This window comes from Sodiomyces alkalinus, assembly GCF_003711515.1.
Source record: "Sodiomyces alkalinus F11 unplaced genomic scaffold SODALscaffold_7, whole genome shotgun sequence".
Lineage (NCBI taxonomy): Eukaryota > Fungi > Ascomycota > Sordariomycetes > Glomerellales > Plectosphaerellaceae > Sodiomyces > Sodiomyces alkalinus.
The window spans coordinates 153,406-170,899 of record NW_021167085.1 but is presented as its reverse complement, the minus strand read 5'-3'; the positions used below and the strand labels follow the sequence as shown (position 1 = coordinate 170,899).

At 52.7% G+C, this 17,494-nt stretch overlaps 9 protein-coding genes across 9 annotated transcripts in view; 3 read left to right on the top strand and 6 right to left on the bottom strand.

Moving 5' to 3' along the window:
* Window positions 1–342: 342 nt before the first annotated feature.
* On the top strand, window positions 343–769 carry SODALDRAFT_188059 (hypothetical protein). The gene has a single exon (XM_028607111.1). The coding sequence runs from the start codon at window positions 456–458 to the stop codon at window positions 684–686; it is 231 nt and encodes a 76-aa protein (XP_028464905.1). The 5' UTR covers window positions 343–455; the 3' UTR covers window positions 687–769.
* Window positions 770–852: 83 nt separating this feature from the next.
* SODALDRAFT_279568 (Glyoxalase/Bleomycin resistance protein/Dihydroxybiphenyl dioxygenase) lies at window positions 853–1,340 on the bottom strand (the record flags this gene model as incomplete). The annotated part of the gene is made up of 2 exons (XM_028608177.1): window positions 853–1,022; window positions 1,127–1,340. The coding sequence occupies 2 exons, from the start codon at window positions 1,338–1,340 to the stop codon at window positions 853–855; spliced, it is 384 nt and encodes a 127-aa protein (XP_028464904.1).
* Window positions 1,341–2,211: 871 nt separating this feature from the next.
* SODALDRAFT_334172 (hypothetical protein) lies at window positions 2,212–3,311 on the top strand (the record flags this gene model as incomplete). Its single annotated transcript, XM_028612143.1, has 1 exon — window positions 2,212–3,311. A coding segment is annotated over exon 1 (584 nt), but the record flags the coding sequence as incomplete, so codon positions are not given.
* Window positions 3,312–3,343: 32 nt separating this feature from the next.
* SODALDRAFT_340519 (Homocysteine S-methyltransferase) lies at window positions 3,344–4,431 on the bottom strand (the record flags this gene model as incomplete). Its single annotated transcript, XM_028612957.1, has 2 exons — window positions 3,344–3,667; window positions 3,712–4,431. 2 exons carry the CDS (start codon window positions 4,429–4,431, stop codon window positions 3,344–3,346), a joined length of 1,044 nt encoding a protein of 347 aa, XP_028464902.1.
* A 481-nt stretch (window positions 4,432–4,912) lies between these two features.
* SODALDRAFT_334168 (hypothetical protein) lies at window positions 4,913–6,384 on the top strand. The gene has a single exon (XM_028612142.1). It carries the CDS (start codon window positions 5,393–5,395, stop codon window positions 5,969–5,971), a length of 579 nt encoding a protein of 192 aa, XP_028464901.1. The 5' UTR covers window positions 4,913–5,392; the 3' UTR covers window positions 5,972–6,384.
* Window positions 6,385–7,234: 850 nt separating this feature from the next.
* On the bottom strand, window positions 7,235–8,135 carry SODALDRAFT_334166 (hypothetical protein). Its single transcript, XM_028612141.1, has 3 exons — window positions 8,008–8,135; window positions 7,728–7,905; window positions 7,235–7,547 (listed from the first exon to the last, which is right to left on the bottom strand). The coding sequence occupies exons 1-3, from the start codon at window positions 8,069–8,071 to the stop codon at window positions 7,376–7,378; spliced, it is 414 nt and encodes a 137-aa protein (XP_028464900.1). The 5' UTR covers window positions 8,072–8,135; the 3' UTR covers window positions 7,235–7,375.
* Window positions 8,136–10,571: 2,436 nt separating this feature from the next.
* On the bottom strand, window positions 10,572–13,827 carry SODALDRAFT_379577 (hypothetical protein; the record flags this gene model as incomplete). The annotated part of the gene is made up of 10 exons (XM_028615055.1): window positions 10,572–10,646; window positions 10,740–11,112; window positions 11,238–11,282; window positions 12,060–12,261; window positions 12,300–12,389; window positions 12,519–12,586; window positions 13,082–13,141; window positions 13,214–13,323; window positions 13,680–13,699; window positions 13,809–13,827. The coding sequence occupies 9 exons, from the start codon at window positions 13,825–13,827 to the stop codon at window positions 10,797–10,799; spliced, it is 930 nt and encodes a 309-aa protein (XP_028464899.1). The 3' UTR covers window positions 10,572–10,646; window positions 10,740–10,796.
* A 1,383-nt stretch (window positions 13,828–15,210) lies between these two features.
* SODALDRAFT_334162 (hypothetical protein) lies at window positions 15,211–16,180 on the bottom strand. The gene has a single exon (XM_028612140.1). It carries the CDS (start codon window positions 15,774–15,776, stop codon window positions 15,585–15,587), a length of 192 nt encoding a protein of 63 aa, XP_028464898.1. The 5' UTR covers window positions 15,777–16,180; the 3' UTR covers window positions 15,211–15,584.
* A 474-nt stretch (window positions 16,181–16,654) lies between these two features.
* Window positions 16,655–17,494, bottom strand: part of SODALDRAFT_279841 (potassium/sodium efflux P-type ATPase) — a gene marked incomplete at both ends in the record, with an annotated part of 3,460 nt that continues 2,620 nt past the window's right edge. Inside the window, one exon of the mRNA XM_028608194.1 lies at window positions 16,655–17,410. Within this exon, the coding sequence (XP_028464897.1) occupies window positions 16,655–17,410 (756 nt within the window). The remainder of the gene's footprint in view (window positions 17,411–17,494) is intronic.

The following is a 17,494-nucleotide window of genomic DNA, read 5'->3' as shown; positions in this document are numbered from 1 at the left end:
CGCGAGACTCGAACCGTCTAGTACAGGGATACCTGTATGGGACTTCGTTTCTGGGGAAGAGAGGGTTGGGGAGTAGTCGACATGGGCCCAGAGAAAAGGGGAAGGGGTGTAGCATCCGCCTTTTTCTTTTCGTCCTGTGGAGACATGGGGTGGCTTTACTGGGTGGATGGTCCCTCTGTTCCTCTTGTGCATTGGGAAGGGATAGAAGGAAGGTGAACAGACGGCTCATGGCGGCATGGGTTCTTGCGGGATGGCTCGGTTATGGTTTCGATTATGGCTCCAGGCGAGGATCTTACTTAGACTTATGAACAGCGATAGTATGCTTTCTAGCTGGCTTGGCTTGGGTTTCCTGTGGAACGGGCGCTTCGATTTCTTCGATTTCTTCGGCATTAGACCTTTTTACTGTTCTCGGTGATGGCGGAGCGTTTTGGACGGGCACTTCTTGTCCTTGGACGATGTCTTCCAAGTCTCTCCTGAGCGCGTCGCCTGGCTTTTGTGGAAGGTCCGAAGATTTCTTTTTGCGCAGATTGGCAAAAGGAGCGAAAACTAATAGAGTTTTTGGACTTTTGATCATTTGTTTCAATTCTTATTTTACTTTATTTATTCAAATATTTATTCAAATATTTATTCAAATATTTATGTATTTATTTGTGTTTCTTCATGTTAGGGAGGAAAAGAAGAGATAGTTATTCTTCACGTTTCATCCTGGCCTCCACCCGATATATATCCCCCATGAACTCAACTTCATAACTAACCAGGAACCAGGAACCAGGCGCAAAGGCTATTGCTCCCGGCCTCACTATGCCAAATCGGCACAGGGGATGCGAGAGGCTTCGCGATCAAGAAGAGCGATCAAGAAGACGCGGGGAGGTGGCACACAACCTCGATATTGTTGCCGGCCGGGTCGACGACAAAGGCGCCATAATAGTTGGGATGGTACTCGGGACGCAAGCCGGGGCCGCCGTGGTCTGTACCACCGGCAGCAACGGCCGCTTTGTGGAATGCGTCGACGGTGGCGCGGTCTGCGTGCGTGGTGGGGGTCAGCCAGTCGGCCCAGTCCATGGCCATCCTTCGACGGGAGGGGAGGGAACGGAAGGAAGAAATAGGTGATCACGGTGGAACGTACCTTCGGCGGTGAAGGCGATGTGGGCGGGGGTCGAGGACTCGCTGTCCGTGGCGCCGAGCCACCAGTCTGGGACGGTCTTGCCGAGGCCGATGTTGGATTCGGTGGGTTTGGCCATGATCTTGTAGCCGATGGGGGCTAGGGCGGCGACGTACCAGTCCAGGGTCTTCTGGAAGATGGGTTTGGGGACGTAGACGCCTGCGTGGTCGATGGGCATGGTGGAGGTTGGGGGGGTGGGATGGAATGGAATGGATTGGATTGGAGTGGAGTGGAATGGATTTGGGGGTAGTATTTGGATTCGAGTGAGTGAAGGTAGAGAGGGATGAGGCGGGGAGAGAATGGAGAGGAGAAGATGACGAGTAGGGCGAGGGAGATGGGGCCTTTATAGTCGAGGTCGTGGACTCGTGGTGAGGTGGGTGGAGATGGACTGTCCACACGCGCTTTGGACACAGAAGGACGTGAATCTCGGGGTCATCGACTTGTTGCAGGGAGGGGAGGGTCGACGAAGGATTGAACCCGATGCATTCCGGGGCTTTTGGGCAGACCTAAACCAGTGGCTTACTCCTTGTGCGGGGCCGGACGAGGATGTTGTTGTTTTTGTTGTTGTTGGAGGGGATGCGAATTGATATGTCGTGAACGAGTGGTGGGGGTTTAGTATGGGGAGATTCACGATGTCTTTGGGGACTGGGGTCTGTTCTGTCTAAAGTCCCCCGGCGGCAGGCAGCTAGAAGGGGAATAATCATGCCGGGTTCAGTGGGGAAGTTCTTACGGATAAGCCGACCAGCTGCGCCAATTGCAGGGGAATGGATCTAAGCATAGCGTATCACGATGAGGGACTGGGAATACACAACGTGAGTCTCACCGGCGACCGGGGGCTACTCCGTCTTTCCTCCGTACTCCGGACAATCATGGATTCAGCCGGGGGAGGGGACCCACCTTGACTCCTTGAGCGGCAACCCGGTAGAGACGACTGTCATTCTACTCCGACTGTACTTGCGTACTTTAAATGAGGATCCTACCAGTTGTTTCCTTGCCTCCGTCTCTCTCTGACCGAGCCAGTCAGCTCGTATTAGCGTGATGATGATAAGGGGACGGGACCTCACGTGACGAGATAAAAAGCGAAATATTGATGCAATATTTGGTGTAATGGTTAGAGCTGTGCGCTATTAGTGCATGTGATCAATCAACTTCATTCAGCTTTGGGTGGGCTTCTGTGGTGTAAGTGGCAAATGCAGCGAAAGGGGCCAAGGGATTCCTGTCTTGATCCGGCTTTCCCATGCCCATAGACCCTTACGGATATTTGACGGACGATGAAATGACGTCTTTCTCTCTCTCTTTTTTCTTCTTTTTTTCTTTGCTTCTTCTTCCGTCTGTTTGGTAGACCGAAGGGTTAGTCGTCATCTCCACCGAGTAAATTCCGTCCGCATTTCAACCGCCTGCAAAACAAAGGACTTCCATGCCATCGCTCCTGACGATCCCGCCCGAGCTGCGCGATCAAATCCTCAAGGAAGTCCTCTTCCCCCCGGAACGCGAATGCCCGGACTCCCCCACCGCCAGCCAAGACCGCACCAGGCGAGTGTACCGGTCCTGTGGCGGCGGCGACGCCACCGACTACCACGACGGCCACGACGTCTGGGTGCCCAGCACGCCCTTCGCCGCCCCAGCCCCCCACCCCCGCGCCGTCCTGCTCGTCAACCGCCAGCTCTACGACGAAGCGTCCGCCCTCCTGGCCAAAGCCGCCCACCGCGAGACCCAACACCGGCTGGACCTCATGTACGTGAGGGAATGCGGCCTCCCGTCGCCGCATACGGTGAAGAGGCTCGTCTTCGATGTGGCCGTCCCGCCTCGCGGCACGCTGGACGAAAACCTCGGCTTCCCGCGGGGGTCCGCCCAGGCCGTCATGATAGAGGCGTTCTGGAGGGGGGACGTCTCGCCGCACTGGCCGCGCCCGCCGCGGGGCGAGACACACCGCATGGTGGCTGAGAAGATCTTGGGCGTAAGTTGCAATTCTGGACCGGTTTCTGTTTGTCGTGTTGGTAGGTAGGGTGCGGCATGCGTTTTGTTCGTTGGTTTGCTTTGCTTTTGTCTTGCTTGGCTTCTGACTGTCGGCTGGGATTGTGATGGGGAAGCAAGCGGCGCAACATGGCGTTTAGCATCGGCAGCATTGTACTTGAACGGCGCATCGTCTTTTTTTTTCTTTTTCTTTTTCCTTCCCTCTCTTCACCCTCTGAGACCCTGTTGCTGCAACTCCCGACAGAGTCGACCAAGCTCGCGATGACCGGCTTTGCAGCACCCCCCCACGACGATCTGCCTCCACCGTCCTCGAGATCGCGTCTCCCGCACAATCTGAGCCAACTGTGTCTCCCAAGATATGTCCCGTTGACCAGTGCCCTCGGGAAGCTCCCAGGTTTGTGTGCTGGTGTTGTAGACCTCTCCGTTCGTTCCATCCGGATAAAGGATGAGCGCCGGAGGAGCGGCGTCGATCTGCTCAGCTGCAAGAAGCTCCGCAACGGCCCTTTCATAGCTAGAGATGAGGGTCCTGAGCTTGTCCAGTTAATCCCAATGCCCCATGGCCGAGAATTCGCAACGGAGACGTCCAACATGGCCGCAACCGCCTCCTTCACGCTGGACCCGTCGGGGAGGGTAAACTCTTTCCCTTCCTCTTCCCGGGGGAACAAACAGGAGATCCAGAACGGCGTTCCAAACGCGACCGCACGAGTCTCATCCAAGGCCTGCCGGAGGGCAACAATCTCATCGACCCTCGGGACCGTCTCCAGCGCCACGTAGCCGGCCACGGGGGAAGAGAAAACCCCGGCCTCCTGGAAAAGACCCAAGCAGTCAACATGCCACCCCCTGAGTGCGTCCACCGAGTCATGCTGCTCATCATACCGTCCGCTGTACTCTTGGCTAGGCACCATGCAAGCACCGTACGGCCCCAAGCTCAACGCGACCCTCGCTCCGGTAGACCCTGCGGCGTCCTCGGCGATGCGAACCGCGTCCCGGATAAAGGGGATGATATCCCCCCTGCCAATCCCATTGGGGAAGCGGCTCGTGACGGTGTTCGCAAACCCCTGGAGGGAGACTTGGTAGGTCGCCGTGGAAATGATATCCACGGGCACCTCGGCAAAGTCCCTCTGACAGGCGAGGAGGGTGGTCTGGTCGGCGATGAGGAGGTGGGACGACCACAGAGGCGTGTGAGGACCGAATCGCACGCCGTAGTCGTCTGCGAGAGATGTTCCCAGGCCGCCGTCGAGCAGGAGAACAGCGACCGAGTCTGGGCTCGACGACGATGCCGAGGTCACTGTCATTATAAGAAATTCATTCCTCTCGCAGGAGGTTGAAGATGTGCTGCCTGACGAGTGGCAAACAACTTGAGACGTCGAGAGTCTACTAAGGTAGGGAAGAGGTGAAGTTGCTGTGGTGTCGTGGTGTCGTGGTGTCGTGGTGGGGAGAGATGACTAAGAGTGACTCCTTGGGCCCTTCAGCCGATTACGCATCCCTGCCGGTGAGCCACGATAACGTCCTCCGGGGCACGGGACTTGACCTTGACACCTGACCCACCAACGGGGCTTTCTTTAGCGGGCAGGCTACCTTTGGTACTTATGCAGGGTCCCGCCATCATACCAGGTACCCAAGCCACACCATGTGGCACATACGCCAGTACCATTTGCACGTGCTACCTACCTTATCTAACACCCTTATCATCTATCAAAAGCTTATCAGCCCAGCTCTCATTACGCTATCCACTCAACATCGCAGGCTTCCTTCAACCTTCTTCTACCTACTTCTTCACCTTCTACTTCTTCACCTTACCAAGCTATTCTCTACCTCTACCTACGCAAGACTCACTATCAAACACAATTACGAGAGAACCTTGTATCCATGGAGCCAAAATCTGATTATACCCACGATATACGCGCATCCCAGCTTAATATCTACCGTACACAGCCAGAAGATGACTTCACCAACCTCCTAACCGACATCTTTTCCCTCGCCACAAGCTTCACAAAATGCTATTCAGGCACGCGGTCTCCAGAAGCCCTCCGCCAAATCATGTCCCCCGTGCTCGACCACATCAACCGCATCATCACCTGCCCCGACCCAACCATCAAGATCTGGGCCGCCCTCCTCGCCAACCTCGCCAGCCGCCACAGAGCCATGTTCGAACACCTCCCCCTCTTCACCAGCCCACGGGCCCCAGATGATCCCATTTCCCAGACGGCGACAGGTCTGCCGGACTAGAAGTCCCACCCCGTCCTCCCTCTCGGCATGCATCTAGCCCGCCCGCTCTTCCTGCTCCTCAAAACCGCAGTAACCCCCCGCAACCCGAGAATCCATCGCCGCCCCAAGACCGTCCTGACGCTCGACGAGTTCCTCAGCGTCGACAGCTGTCTCTGGGACCTCGCCTTCGACACCATCCGCCGCAACCTCGGGTCCCATGTCGTTGACAATCTCGACCTCTCCCTCGTCCAGGACGCCCTCCGTCTCGGTCTCTTCTTGGACCAGTTCCCCCTCGCCGGCCAGCAACAAATCAAACCCCGCGAGAACGACACGCTCTTTGCTCTTCTCCCGCGGCTCCTGAGCTACCGCCTGCCGCGGCTGCGTGGTCTCCCCACCGATACCAGCCTTAGCAGCAGCAACGGCAGCAGCAACGGCAGCAGCAACGGCAGTAGTAGCGGTAGCAGTAGCGGTAGCGGTAGCGGTAGTGATGACAGCAGCAGCAGCAGCAGTGGCCGCAGCCGCAACAACCGCAACCCGTTCGACCCTGTGCTTGAAAAACGCTTCAAGGCCCAGCTTAAGCGGCGGCGGAGCAAGAGAAAAACAAGCCTTCGCCCTGCTACGACATGATCATGGACATAACTTGATGAACGCCAATCCCCTTGTCTTTTATCCAACGCTAAAACAACATCCATACCATGGGGCAAGAGTCAGACCCATTCGCAGTTTGTTCCGACCAGTTTGTTCCAACTCGGATATCGCTTATCTAAACTGATGAGGAGCGACAGCCTCGTATCGGCAGGTTGGGGATATGGATGCGTCGATGGAGATATTTCGGTTTATTGAACACTTTGTTGTTGCCGTCGTTGGTCAACTTGCCGAAAATAATGCGTCTAAGCTGCGAAATTCGGGAGGAAAACGTATGATGCCTGAACGTCGCGGCATATAGGCCAGATGCAGTCAGCTATAGAGACAGAGAACAGCCGTTGACGACACGGGCGTGGACTGCAGTAGCTTCAAAATGTAACATCAAACCTCTTTCAAGTGCCCTCAAGGCCATGCTCCTCCTGTCTTCTGAAGCCTCCATCCTGGGATCCCAAGCCTTTGCTTCACCGACACAAACCATCACGACATACCTATGATCCCCAAGAAAAGCTGCACATGCACAGATCACGCAGTTGCTACGATTCAAAATCGGCATGTCTTCGGCCAGCATTGGAAATGGGATAATTCCGCCCCTAAAAATGTGCTGAGCTCACACAGGTATCTTTCCGTCTTCTTCTGTCTCTTGTAATCCTGCTTCTTCATCCCAGTGTCCCCCCCTTCTTTGCCTGCCTGGTTCTGCAGCCCGCTACGCCATGCTTATGTGCAGAGAAAAGCGGCACCATAAACCAATAACCCCGCCCCTCCTAGCGCCATGTAACGCCGAACAATGCCCGTTATTTCCGCCGTATCGCGAGCGTCTGCTGCCCCCGATCGTGGTCGTCCTCGGTCAAAAGCCCCCCGTGATGCAAGTCGTAATTATACAAGGAAAATGTCCTTTTTGTCTTTTTTCTTCTCCCCCCGTCTTTTCCCTTTCTCCCGAAGATCGAGGTCCTGCCGAAAAACCGATCGATATGCGAGGTAGTGTCCAAGTCCCACAGGGAGGGAAAGACGCCCCAGGCATAAAAAAGCAAAGCCAGGGTATCATGCCTCTAACGTCGAGGTTATCGATCCGACTCGTGCAGTGTTGTTAACTCGAAAGATGTTAAAAAAGAAGACTCGGTGCGCCGCAATGGTCATTCTCGGGCCTCGCAACGGGTATTCTGCCAGGCTACGGCTGCCAACGCGATCAACACGAGAAAAAAACCCGGCAGCGTTATGACAGACACTGCTGGTGTGAGATCGCTGGTCGGAATAGTGCAACAAGCCATGCATACCCATTCGCAAAACTCGAAACGAATCGACGGCCTCGGCTCGAAAACAACGCTCGCGTTGCTTTTTTTTTTTCTTCGACGTCCCGTGCTGCTGCACCATCGACTGACATCGAGGGTCCTATTTTTTGGCCCTGCTGCTGGTCGTCGCGGTGATTTTGCTGGTGGACATGAGATCGCCGATGTATTTCTGGAGAAACTTATTATTGTTGTCAAGTTTATCATGTTCCTCTCTGACAGCTTCGATGCGATGGAAAATGGTCAAGAGTGATTCTTGCAGCGCTTTGGCGTGCCTGGTATGACGGGTGTGCCCTTGGTCAGCAACGCGAAACGGCGGCTAGTGGGCCCCATGCTGGCCTGCCCCGCCTGCAGCCAAACCGGCCTGAGTGAGATTGTGGCTTGGGAAACAGAAACAGGCGGCAGATAATCCCAAGCAGGCCGACGATGATTGAGAGAGATAAATAAAAACACACCTTTTGAGTTCTTCCCTGGCTTCTCTTCCGAGGGCCTCGATATCCTCGCTAGTACGACGTGGGCTCATGGATCGGACGTCATCGGGGCCGAATGACTGCTCGACGGGACCGACGGCCAAGCTGTCGCGAGGGACGACGAGCGGGCCGCTGCTCTTTCGGCTGGGGAGAGGAGGACGCACTGGTCGCGGGGCATGAATGTGGTGTTCTTCATGGTCGTGGTCGACGGAGGATGATGAGCAGCTCAACGAGCTCTCGATGATGTGGGAAGGATGAAGCATACTCTCACCATTATCGCCCTGATGCCCCACGTCATAGTCTGCATTTGTAACGCCAACCCCTTCCATTATGCTTCCAAGCTTTTCTTCTTCTCGTGTTGTGCCTCCACTATTCGTTTCTTGCTCTTCTTTTTTGTTTTGATTGTTTGCTGACCAAACGGGCGGATAATGTCTGGCGAGATTGCTGTGCGGCAAAAGGCGGACAGAGAAATTTTCGAATCTTCTGGAATAGGACGCGATTTGGGCTATTCTGAACCGTTTACTCGATGCTCGTTTTTTCCCCTTGCAATATGGGTTTATCGGCAAAACTGTTCCGGACAAGGTTCTTCGCGAGTCTAGTAACGCTTTGCAACAAGCCGAAAGATGCTGCGAAAGATGAAAAAAAAAAAAAAGGACGTGGTTGTAAATTTTTGGCTGGCTTCGCGTTAGGAGAGACCAGGAGACGAGATGGACAGAGGAGGGACGCGGTTCCAGATGCCCCTTGTCGTTGAACAAGATGGAGATAGAAAGTTGGGATCCAGAACTTCCACCGTCACCTCTTGGTGGCTCAAAAAAAAGGTGTTGCCAGAGCACATTCACGTACAGGTAGTGCTCGGTAAGAGCTGTGGCGAGAAAAGGTTAAAAAGAAAGAGGTGATGTCAGGGTCCAGGAGAAGGAGGAAGGGCGGCGGAAAAAAAAAAGGAGAGGGAGAGGGAGGATGCGAAAGTAACGGGAAAGAAGAAAAATTAAGGCTATGTGAAGGGGAAGGCCAAGGGTACTTCGTTAAACCAGACAAGGGAGGCTACGGTGGAGGCAAGTGGGTAGCGGAAGGCGGCGGGATTGCATATGTATAAGTTAAAAGGGGGGGGTGGAAGGGTGGAAGGGAAGGGGGGAAAGAGTTGTGAGCACAGAATAAAGTGGGTGGAAATTGTGGAACACCTGAGGGACACTGGCACCAAGTAGCGTATGAAGTACATATAAAGTAAGTACCCACCTACCTTATGGAAAGTAAGTACAGCGTAAGGTATCCAAGGAAGGGGAGAAACAGTGAAAACGTTCTTACTCCTGGGTTAGCAAGCATCCCCTGGACACACAGGTGAGCCGCTAAGGACTTAAGGGTCCAAAACGTTCACCCAATAGAAAAGTGTGCCTTTCAAGGGGGCACATTTTATGATACTAGTTTAGTCCTCTATATCTAGGTACAACGCGGGCGCGATGCTATGGGTAGAAACCTACCTTATTACTTCGTAGAATATCAAATCAGTGGGTTTTCAGTCATACTTCATACTTGCGAATAGAAAAAAGGGGAAAGGCAGAGACAAATGAACCACTGAGAGAGAGTAATGAGCAATGAGCAAGCCGCGGGACCGGCATAAGCAGGTATATGGAGTCATGCGCACAGGGTCACCAGACGCTTGTCCGAAATGGGTAGTCTGTGAATACAGGGATGGGGCAGGAAATCACACGGCCGCTCTTGGTGGGGTTGGTTTCCCTACCAATGTCCGAATCTGATTTATTACTATGTCCTTCGTAATAAAGTACGTACGTGTACGTTATACAACGTATGGAGAAGAAAGATGCAGAATCTCTTGGTATCAAGACACCTATTCTTCGTTCTCCATCATGAAGTATATTTTCCGGACAATTCTCCCCGCGGTCTCTGCCTTATTATAGGAAGATCAATATCTTTAAGGCCGCAGGATCCCAAGGCTTGGGTACTTGGGTAGGTATTTTAGCGTCACGACTCCAGCAGAGCAGTGGGGAAGGTCCTCCGCTCTTGATTTTTCCAGATGCGGAAGTTACCAAACATGACTGTAGGATGCAGGATACTGTCACGGTGGCCTGTAATAATGAAACCCGGTTTGTCGGGGAGAGGAAGTTGCCAGGGAAGGCAATACTAATAATCGCCAACCGCCTCTACGTCTGCCTCTACCGCTACTCCGTGCCATCTCAAAGGAGAGGGAGCCATTTCTGGCAGATTAAGTAGCGACTAGTGAAAATGGCAAAGCGGGATAGTCCCAAAGCGTGATGCCAATTGGGAATATTGCATTCGGAGCGCATAGCGCAACCAAGTTCAACAGACTTACCGCCACTACTCTATAACCGCCAGCCAAAGAAGAAGAAAAAAAGGAGAAAAGGGAAAACACTCATGATAAAACTTCGAAATACCATCACAACACTTCGAAGACTGAAGACGGTTCGACTGGCCGAGAGAATCCCGGACAATGGTCGTGATCAGCGGATCGCCGACGTATGACGAGCCTCCTTCGGCCAACCTGCGACGATGGAAAAGGTGAAAAGGAGATGACGGGGTTGTCGCGGGCTGGGGGTTTGGCGACACTCTTATTCCCAACATCCTGCCAAGGGGGGGGGCTCGTCGAGGACGGCACGTTCAATTTTTTTCCCCTGTCCCTGTTTTAAGAATGCAAGGAAGAATAAAAGAATTTAAGAGAGGAAAGAAGGGGGGAAATAGTTCAAAAACAGTCCAAATTAAGGATGAACCATAAAAGGTAAACCACGGACATAAAAACAAGATAAAATATGGGGTAATTGCTTGCACTCCGTAGGTACACGTGTAGATAGGCATGTCGCCTACGATAGCTCAGGTGAGGTGGAGTAACTAACGTACAGAATGTCGGGAAGAGTAATGAAGAGTAATTATTAGCTACAACGTAGTATATAAGCGATGAGCGATCAATAACGCAGAAGAAATGTAGGTATACGGTCGCCCAGCGCTGCCCTACAAATGCTTTGGTACCTTTGGTAATTACAGCTCGACGTCCCCTTCCCCGCCTTGGAGCGATAGCATCGCGACTCATGTTTCTTCCTCGTTGGGGGAAGAAGACGGAGGGGGGCTCCACGATGCTGGAATCTGGACGGAACTCGGAGGGTTCTCAAATTGCGGGAACGACTGTACAAGGTAGGTATGGCGCGAACAGGCAACGGGGAGTCGGAGACATGAACCTGCCACGGCGCGTGGACGCGTGGCGGCGGTCTTATGGGGAAGAAGCCAGGAAGAAAAAGCCGGTTGTTCACTGAGAAGCGCCGTCGCTCTTGGTGTCGGCACGTACCGAAGTCGGCCCTGAGAAGAGATACGGAGAGGTAATGATTCGTAGTTGGGCGTTGTGTTGCTTGTGTTGTGCTTAGATAGGCTTTCTTATCTCAGGCCGTCTCCTTGCTGGCCCTGATTGCGCGATTCCTTCCCGTCCCTGCTGTCTAAGCTTATCTTTTACGTACGGAGTAGCACTCGTGCCACAGTCTCGGTGTCGTGGAAGGCATTTTACGGAGGAGCAGGAGAGGACTGGAGGGGCCACGGAGTCGGATGTGAGAGTACATGAGATGTCCCGCAGGCCACGTTAAGCGACCGGTGAGATGAGAGTGTGTGGGGGAGGTGGGGTACAACGTACAACGTACAGAAACGGCGTACAGCATGTACGTACGGATATATATGTAGGGGGGATATGTTTGTAGTACGAAGTGTGTTGAGGATGGTGAACTCCTTTGATAGGGGGGTTTGTTCATGACTGGGCCAGCGACAATCGTATATGGATACCTCTTTCTGCCGCAGAGTACGCTACTACTGAATACGGCATGTTTCTTTCGGCCATAGAAGCCGTTTGGAAGCTTCTGATGGACGCACTGATGAGCGGCCAGAAGAGACAGTACCGGAGCTGAACGATAGACGAAATAATAATAATACCTATATACGGAGAACCGTACATATGTACAACGTATGCGTATGCGTATGCGTACCTTATGGTAGGGCGAGTGTCTTGAGAATACCTAGGGAGGTGGACCATGTGGGAATCTAGATGATACCAAATTAGGTAATATGTGCGAAAGGCTTCATCAGCCTGTCTCGAAAAGCCTCCGAATATGCCCCGGGTACAGCCCCGGGTACAAAGCACTCGGGTTACAAGGTGAAAAGGAACATCCTTACCTTTATACTACAGTGTACTCTATCTTGTAATTACGATCATCTAATTACTTACAACACCTATGTATTCATTCGTACAACGTACGTATGTACGAGTACGAGCACAAAGTAAGGTAGGAGGAGTATATCACTTCCCCACACAGAATCCACAGAATCCCCGCTTGGGCGCCAGCAGAGGGAACCCATAAATTCAGACGATACGGGTACCCGAACATAGCGGGCGACAGCTGAAGGGGGCAAAGCCAAGGTGGAGGGACAAAGGTGGGGAATGGGTTGTTATGTGGAGAATGGCCAAGATCGACGCAATCTTGGGGGTGGGAAGAGCACCCAGTGACGACAATGGCTGAAAAGGTTCATTGGGCGAGGCAGGATTGGTGGGACCGGTGCTACGGGTCTTGGCAGGCGTGGCGGACAGGGGGACCTCGAGTTTATTTGGCTTGATTCGGCTTGATTCGTGCTTCTTGGTGCTGCCTATGGGGGATTGGTATTAGGGGATTAGGCAAGGCGCCTGCTACCCGATACATGTTAGGTACGCTCTTAGGTACCTTTGTTCGTACCTGTATATGTACCAAGTTCCCCTCGTAAACAAATAATAAGGACGGCAGCTCTTTGCCGGGTTGGCAGGCTGATCCGAACGTCGTGATGTAACGCCCAGCCTTTTGGACAGCCTTGGACCGTGGGTCTCTTTTTTACCTGGCAGTACGGAGTGCATATTCAATAATATCCGTAGGCTTTGGTTTCTTACTTTTTTTCTTCTTATAACGTACTTCTACGGAGTACGGAGTAAAGGACTTTTAACTCTTTTCGTCCGGGATCTTTTGACCCTTTCGGTGTTGACATGTTGGCTCCTTTTCCTTGTTTCCTGGCCTCATACTCTCGTGCAAGTCGCATAAACAATCAGGTGGATATAAGTCTATGCTCGAAAGCCGTCAACCGTTATTTTTCCTTATCCCACCAAGTCTTCGTCTCATCGGCACAACACATACACACTTGCTTTCACAGCGAGAATATGGGAGATAGATGGAGAAGGTGAGAGAAATAGAGAATAAGTGAGAGGAAGATGAGCAAAACCCAGTCTAAGAAAGGTACCCATAGAGGGGCGCTACCTTAATAAGCGCAAACTACCTAGGTACTCAGGAGGTACCAACAAGGTACCTTGGTACGCAGACGTCTTGCCGTCAGACCGCTTGTTTGTCTCTGCGACTGCCTGCGACTGCCTGCGACTGCAAAGTACGAAATATGTACGGGTACGGAGTACCTGGGTAATCATCGATGATCTCGTGGACACGGGACACGGAAGAGATGGAGAGATGGAGAGGACGTGCTCGGCGTGCTTTTTCCCCATCAAACAAGACGGAATTGACGATCCTTCTTCGTCCTTGGCATTGTGAAGTTGAGGAGGACCCTGCCGGTGGAGGAGGTGCTCCGTACACTTACAGGTATGCCTGTCACACTACACAGTACGGAGAATGGATCAGATATCTTTCCTCGATGCCTCTCTCCAATAAACTCGCTCACCCTTATTATAAGGTCATTATACCTTGAGGTAGTATTCTCTCCTTATCTTTCACTCAAGTACCTATCTGGTTCTCTAACGTACGTAATCTAATACAATCTAGCGTGTACTGTATGAAAGAAAGTACAGAGTAGAGTCTCTCCGCGGATATCTTCTATACTGTCGCGGGCCGAGGCAAACCATATGCGGCTTCGGATAGGAGTCGACAATGTAAACAAGAAAAGAAAAAAAAGGACCCTTCGCACAGGCTCAAAGATCGCCACGACTTTCAAACAGGACGTCATCATCAGTACCAACAATAGGCAAACGTTCATTTTATTTTCCTCCCATTACTAAGATCTACTTGCTGACTGCAGGCTCCTTCAGCATGTCACCTCCCTGGTTCATTCTCATTTCTTGCTTTCTTGCTTTGTTCGTAACATGGGTAACCGGACATTCAGACCATTATGATTATAATCACCGAGTCTCAGAGTCCCTTTAAATCCCGAGTCATCATTATGATGTTGTGGAATGTTAAAAACGTCATACATAACATGGATCATTGTCGGTCGTTGGACCACAACCCGTGGATATTGGGGACGATGTCCTGACAAACGGCGTTGCTTCTTTGTCTGTTTGTCCTTTTCTTTTCCTTTTTCTTCCCCTTTTTGTCCGGTTTGAACTGGAATATTCTCCCTCTGGTTGAATCGACCTGGTTCTTGGCTCGGCTTCCTTCGAGGAAAAAAAGAAAGAAGAAAAAAAAGTGGAAAAAAAAGTTGAATTCATTCACCTCCTTGGCCGCAGGCACAGGGATACCGAAAACGGGCCACATGATAATATGCCGTGGCGATCTTGTATCTCGGCCGACTTGACAGCTTTTTACTCGTTCATTAGGGAGTACGGAGTCATTCCACCCCCGTTCTTCCACTTTGATGGTTCCGCTTTCGATCATTATATGCATACATCCTGCTGAAATCCGAGATTTGGGTAATGATACGAGGATCGTCGTCGAGGAACGTGATTCCTAGATCACATCACGTCTTTGCCTGCTGAGTGTTCAGGAATGAACCCCGTCAAACTTGCAGACCGATCGCCAGGGGCAAGCTTGCGCAGCCTTGTCGTGCGAAGGACGTGCTGCTCCATGTCGGACCAGTGAACCGGAGAGGGGGCAGTTTCTAGTTTCTCTGAGAAGCAAAGACGGAAGACTGAACGGCGTCTTGGCGGTTCATCAAGGTCTCGAGACGCATCGACTCGTGGAGCGTGTGATGCCATTTTTTGGGTTGTTTTATTTTTATTGTTATTGTTATTGTTATTTTTATTTCTTTTAGTCACGCAGCGTCTACACTTACAGAGACGGGTCAAACCGTGCATCCCCATGTTCCGTAATCAGAGTTTCCCGTCCTCCCAAGCAATCCTATAAATCCAAGAGTCCCGTGATACCTTTGGATCCTGCATAGCTTTTCGCGGTGTCGGGTGTCAGTCAGGGTGATCGGGGGGGGGGGGCCGCGTCCCACTCTTTGCTTCTTCACCGACGGGAACCGCGCAACTTAGTGTACAACTTGCTGCAACTCGGCCCCGGTCTTCCACGTCCTTGGCTTCTGCAGTCTTTTGTGACACCGAGGAAGGAGAGGGGGGGGGGGGGAAGAAAAAAGAAAAAGAGAAAAGACAAAAGGCGGGGAAGATAAAGAAGCTCAACTCGAGCATCAGGAAGATGAGGTTTTCTTCCCTTTTGCTTGCACGGGACTTACAAAGAGTCTCTCCGTGGGGGTTATTTTCTTTTCTCCGAACAAAGGATGGAGGGGCTTCAGCTTGGCCAACACCAACACCGCCTTTCTTTGCTGCCTCTGCGTCCCTGATTTGAGACCCCCACACCGCATTACCCCGAAGCTAGTGTCGTTATACTTTCGTAGGTGCTGAAATAAGACAGGAAAAAAAAAGAGAAAAAAGGAGACGGCAGGGGCATGCCAGCCTCATGCCTTATGGAATGACTGGTACGAAACTCTGGCTTCGGAGATACCGTAGTCAACGAAGCAAAGATCCATACCTATTTGTATTCATCCCACTCTCACTCGCGCCCCTACTTCCACTCTCTATCTATCACTCTCACTCCGCAAAGCGCCGGGTTTTCTAGCTGTGGTGCCACGTGGACAGCAACTATGGAGCCCCGACGACTACCTGGCTCCCTCAAGGGTCTCTCCATGTCTCCATGACCATCCGTCCGTTTCATGCGCCCGGCCGACAAGACGGGACGGACGGGACGGACGGGACGGACGGTTCAAGAGAGGTGGAGAGGCGAGGAAAAGGAAAAGGAAGAAGAATGAAGGGGTGGTGGCGAGCGAGAAAGGGAGAAAGAAGGATGACATGCGAAATATATGGCCTGAGGGAGCGCTTTCTGTTCGTGTTCTTCACACGCCGTGCAAGGGGAAGTAAATGAGTTGGGTGGGACAAGGCAGCCCTCGCGACACACCTCACTCGGGTCATTCCACCATCGGATGCTGTGCTGTGCTGTGCTGTGCTCGGCTGTGTTGCCGAGTTCAGCTTGCCTGCCCGCTTCTTGGCAATAAAATGTCGCCGAATCATCCGGATACAGCGAACCAAACGGGCAGCCCTCGAAAAGCGTTTCTCCCCCGGGCGTGATCAGTGCCAGATGCACTGGGCAAGTTCGCCCTCTATAGGAACTTGAATCCTACAAAATCTCGTCCAGCTGCGTTGCGATCGCCACGGATTCCGAGAAGCCATGACTGTCACGACAAAGTCCGTAATCTTTCCCGCAGGCCGTAGAGCACATGCAGTCTCGTGAAAGACGACAGTAATACTCATGATTTTGTAGGGGCTGATCGAAATAGCCACAGTATTTACCAAATGCTCGTGTCATGAATTCCGATCTGATGTGCTCAATCGACGCAAAGATCGAGAGCTGCTGTCTTGCCCCCCATATGTATTCTTTTACCTCTCATACTCGGACAAGAAAATGCCGACCAGAAAAATGTTGATGTTCTTCCCTTCCCCTTCCCCTTCCCCTTCCCCTTCCCCTTTTCCCTACTCCTAGGTTATTCGCCTAACTAAGGACAGCCTGTATTGGACAACGCCCCCAAATCATAGCCAGGTAATGCTTTTTGTTATGTATCAGGCATCCCAAAGGATGTCGATGTTGAATCGACGCATCCATCCCGCCCAGACTAACTGCATATCGAAAAAGCGAAAAACCCCGACATCACCTTAGACCTAATGAACCGTCCTGCTAAGCCATGTCATCCGGCGCAGCGATACGCGCATAAGCCCCCAGCCCAACATGCCGCTTAACAGCCTTCCACGTCTCAAACAGAGCAACGTACACCACCACGCAGGCGGCCACGATGCCCCATTCCCACGTGATCCCCGTGTGCTTGAAGACGGCATGGTTGACGACGGGGATATAAATGACAGGGAACGTCATGACGAACCCGCCCACGACGGCCCAGAAGAGGAACCGGTTCTTCCACACGGTCGGGAAGACGGATAAGGGGCCCTTGTAGGTCTCGGGCTCCATGTCGAACAAGCTGCGCTGGAAGTGCTTCACCTCCCACGAGGTAACGAGCAGGAGGAAGCTCAGCGTCGCGAACGTCGTGGACCGCGCCCGGAACGCCACCTCGCAGGTGCTATTATACCCTTCGTTGCACTCGTGGCCGAGGTCGCCGCCGTAGGGCCCGTAGACGACCGACGAGAAGGCCGCGAGGCAGAGGGAGCCCATGAAGAAGCCGTACACCATCTTGTCGCGGACGAGGTCGAGGGTGAAGACGCCCACGCGGAGGTCGTGGGGCGGGCGGCGCAGGATGTCCGGTTGGGCTTCTTCCAGGCCGAGGCCGATGGCCAGGAACGAGGACGTGATGAGGTTGGCCCAGAGGATCTCGAGGGGGGACAGCGGGAACACGGAGGTGCCGGACGCGTCCTGGAACGAGAGGCCGATCAAGAGGAGGAAGACCTGGGCGATGTTGGAGATGAGGAGATGCAGGAGGAACTAATAATGTGAGTGTTAGTTGTTGTTGTAGTTGTTGTAGTTGTTGTTGTTGTTGTTGCGTATAGAACCGAGGGAAAGGGGGGG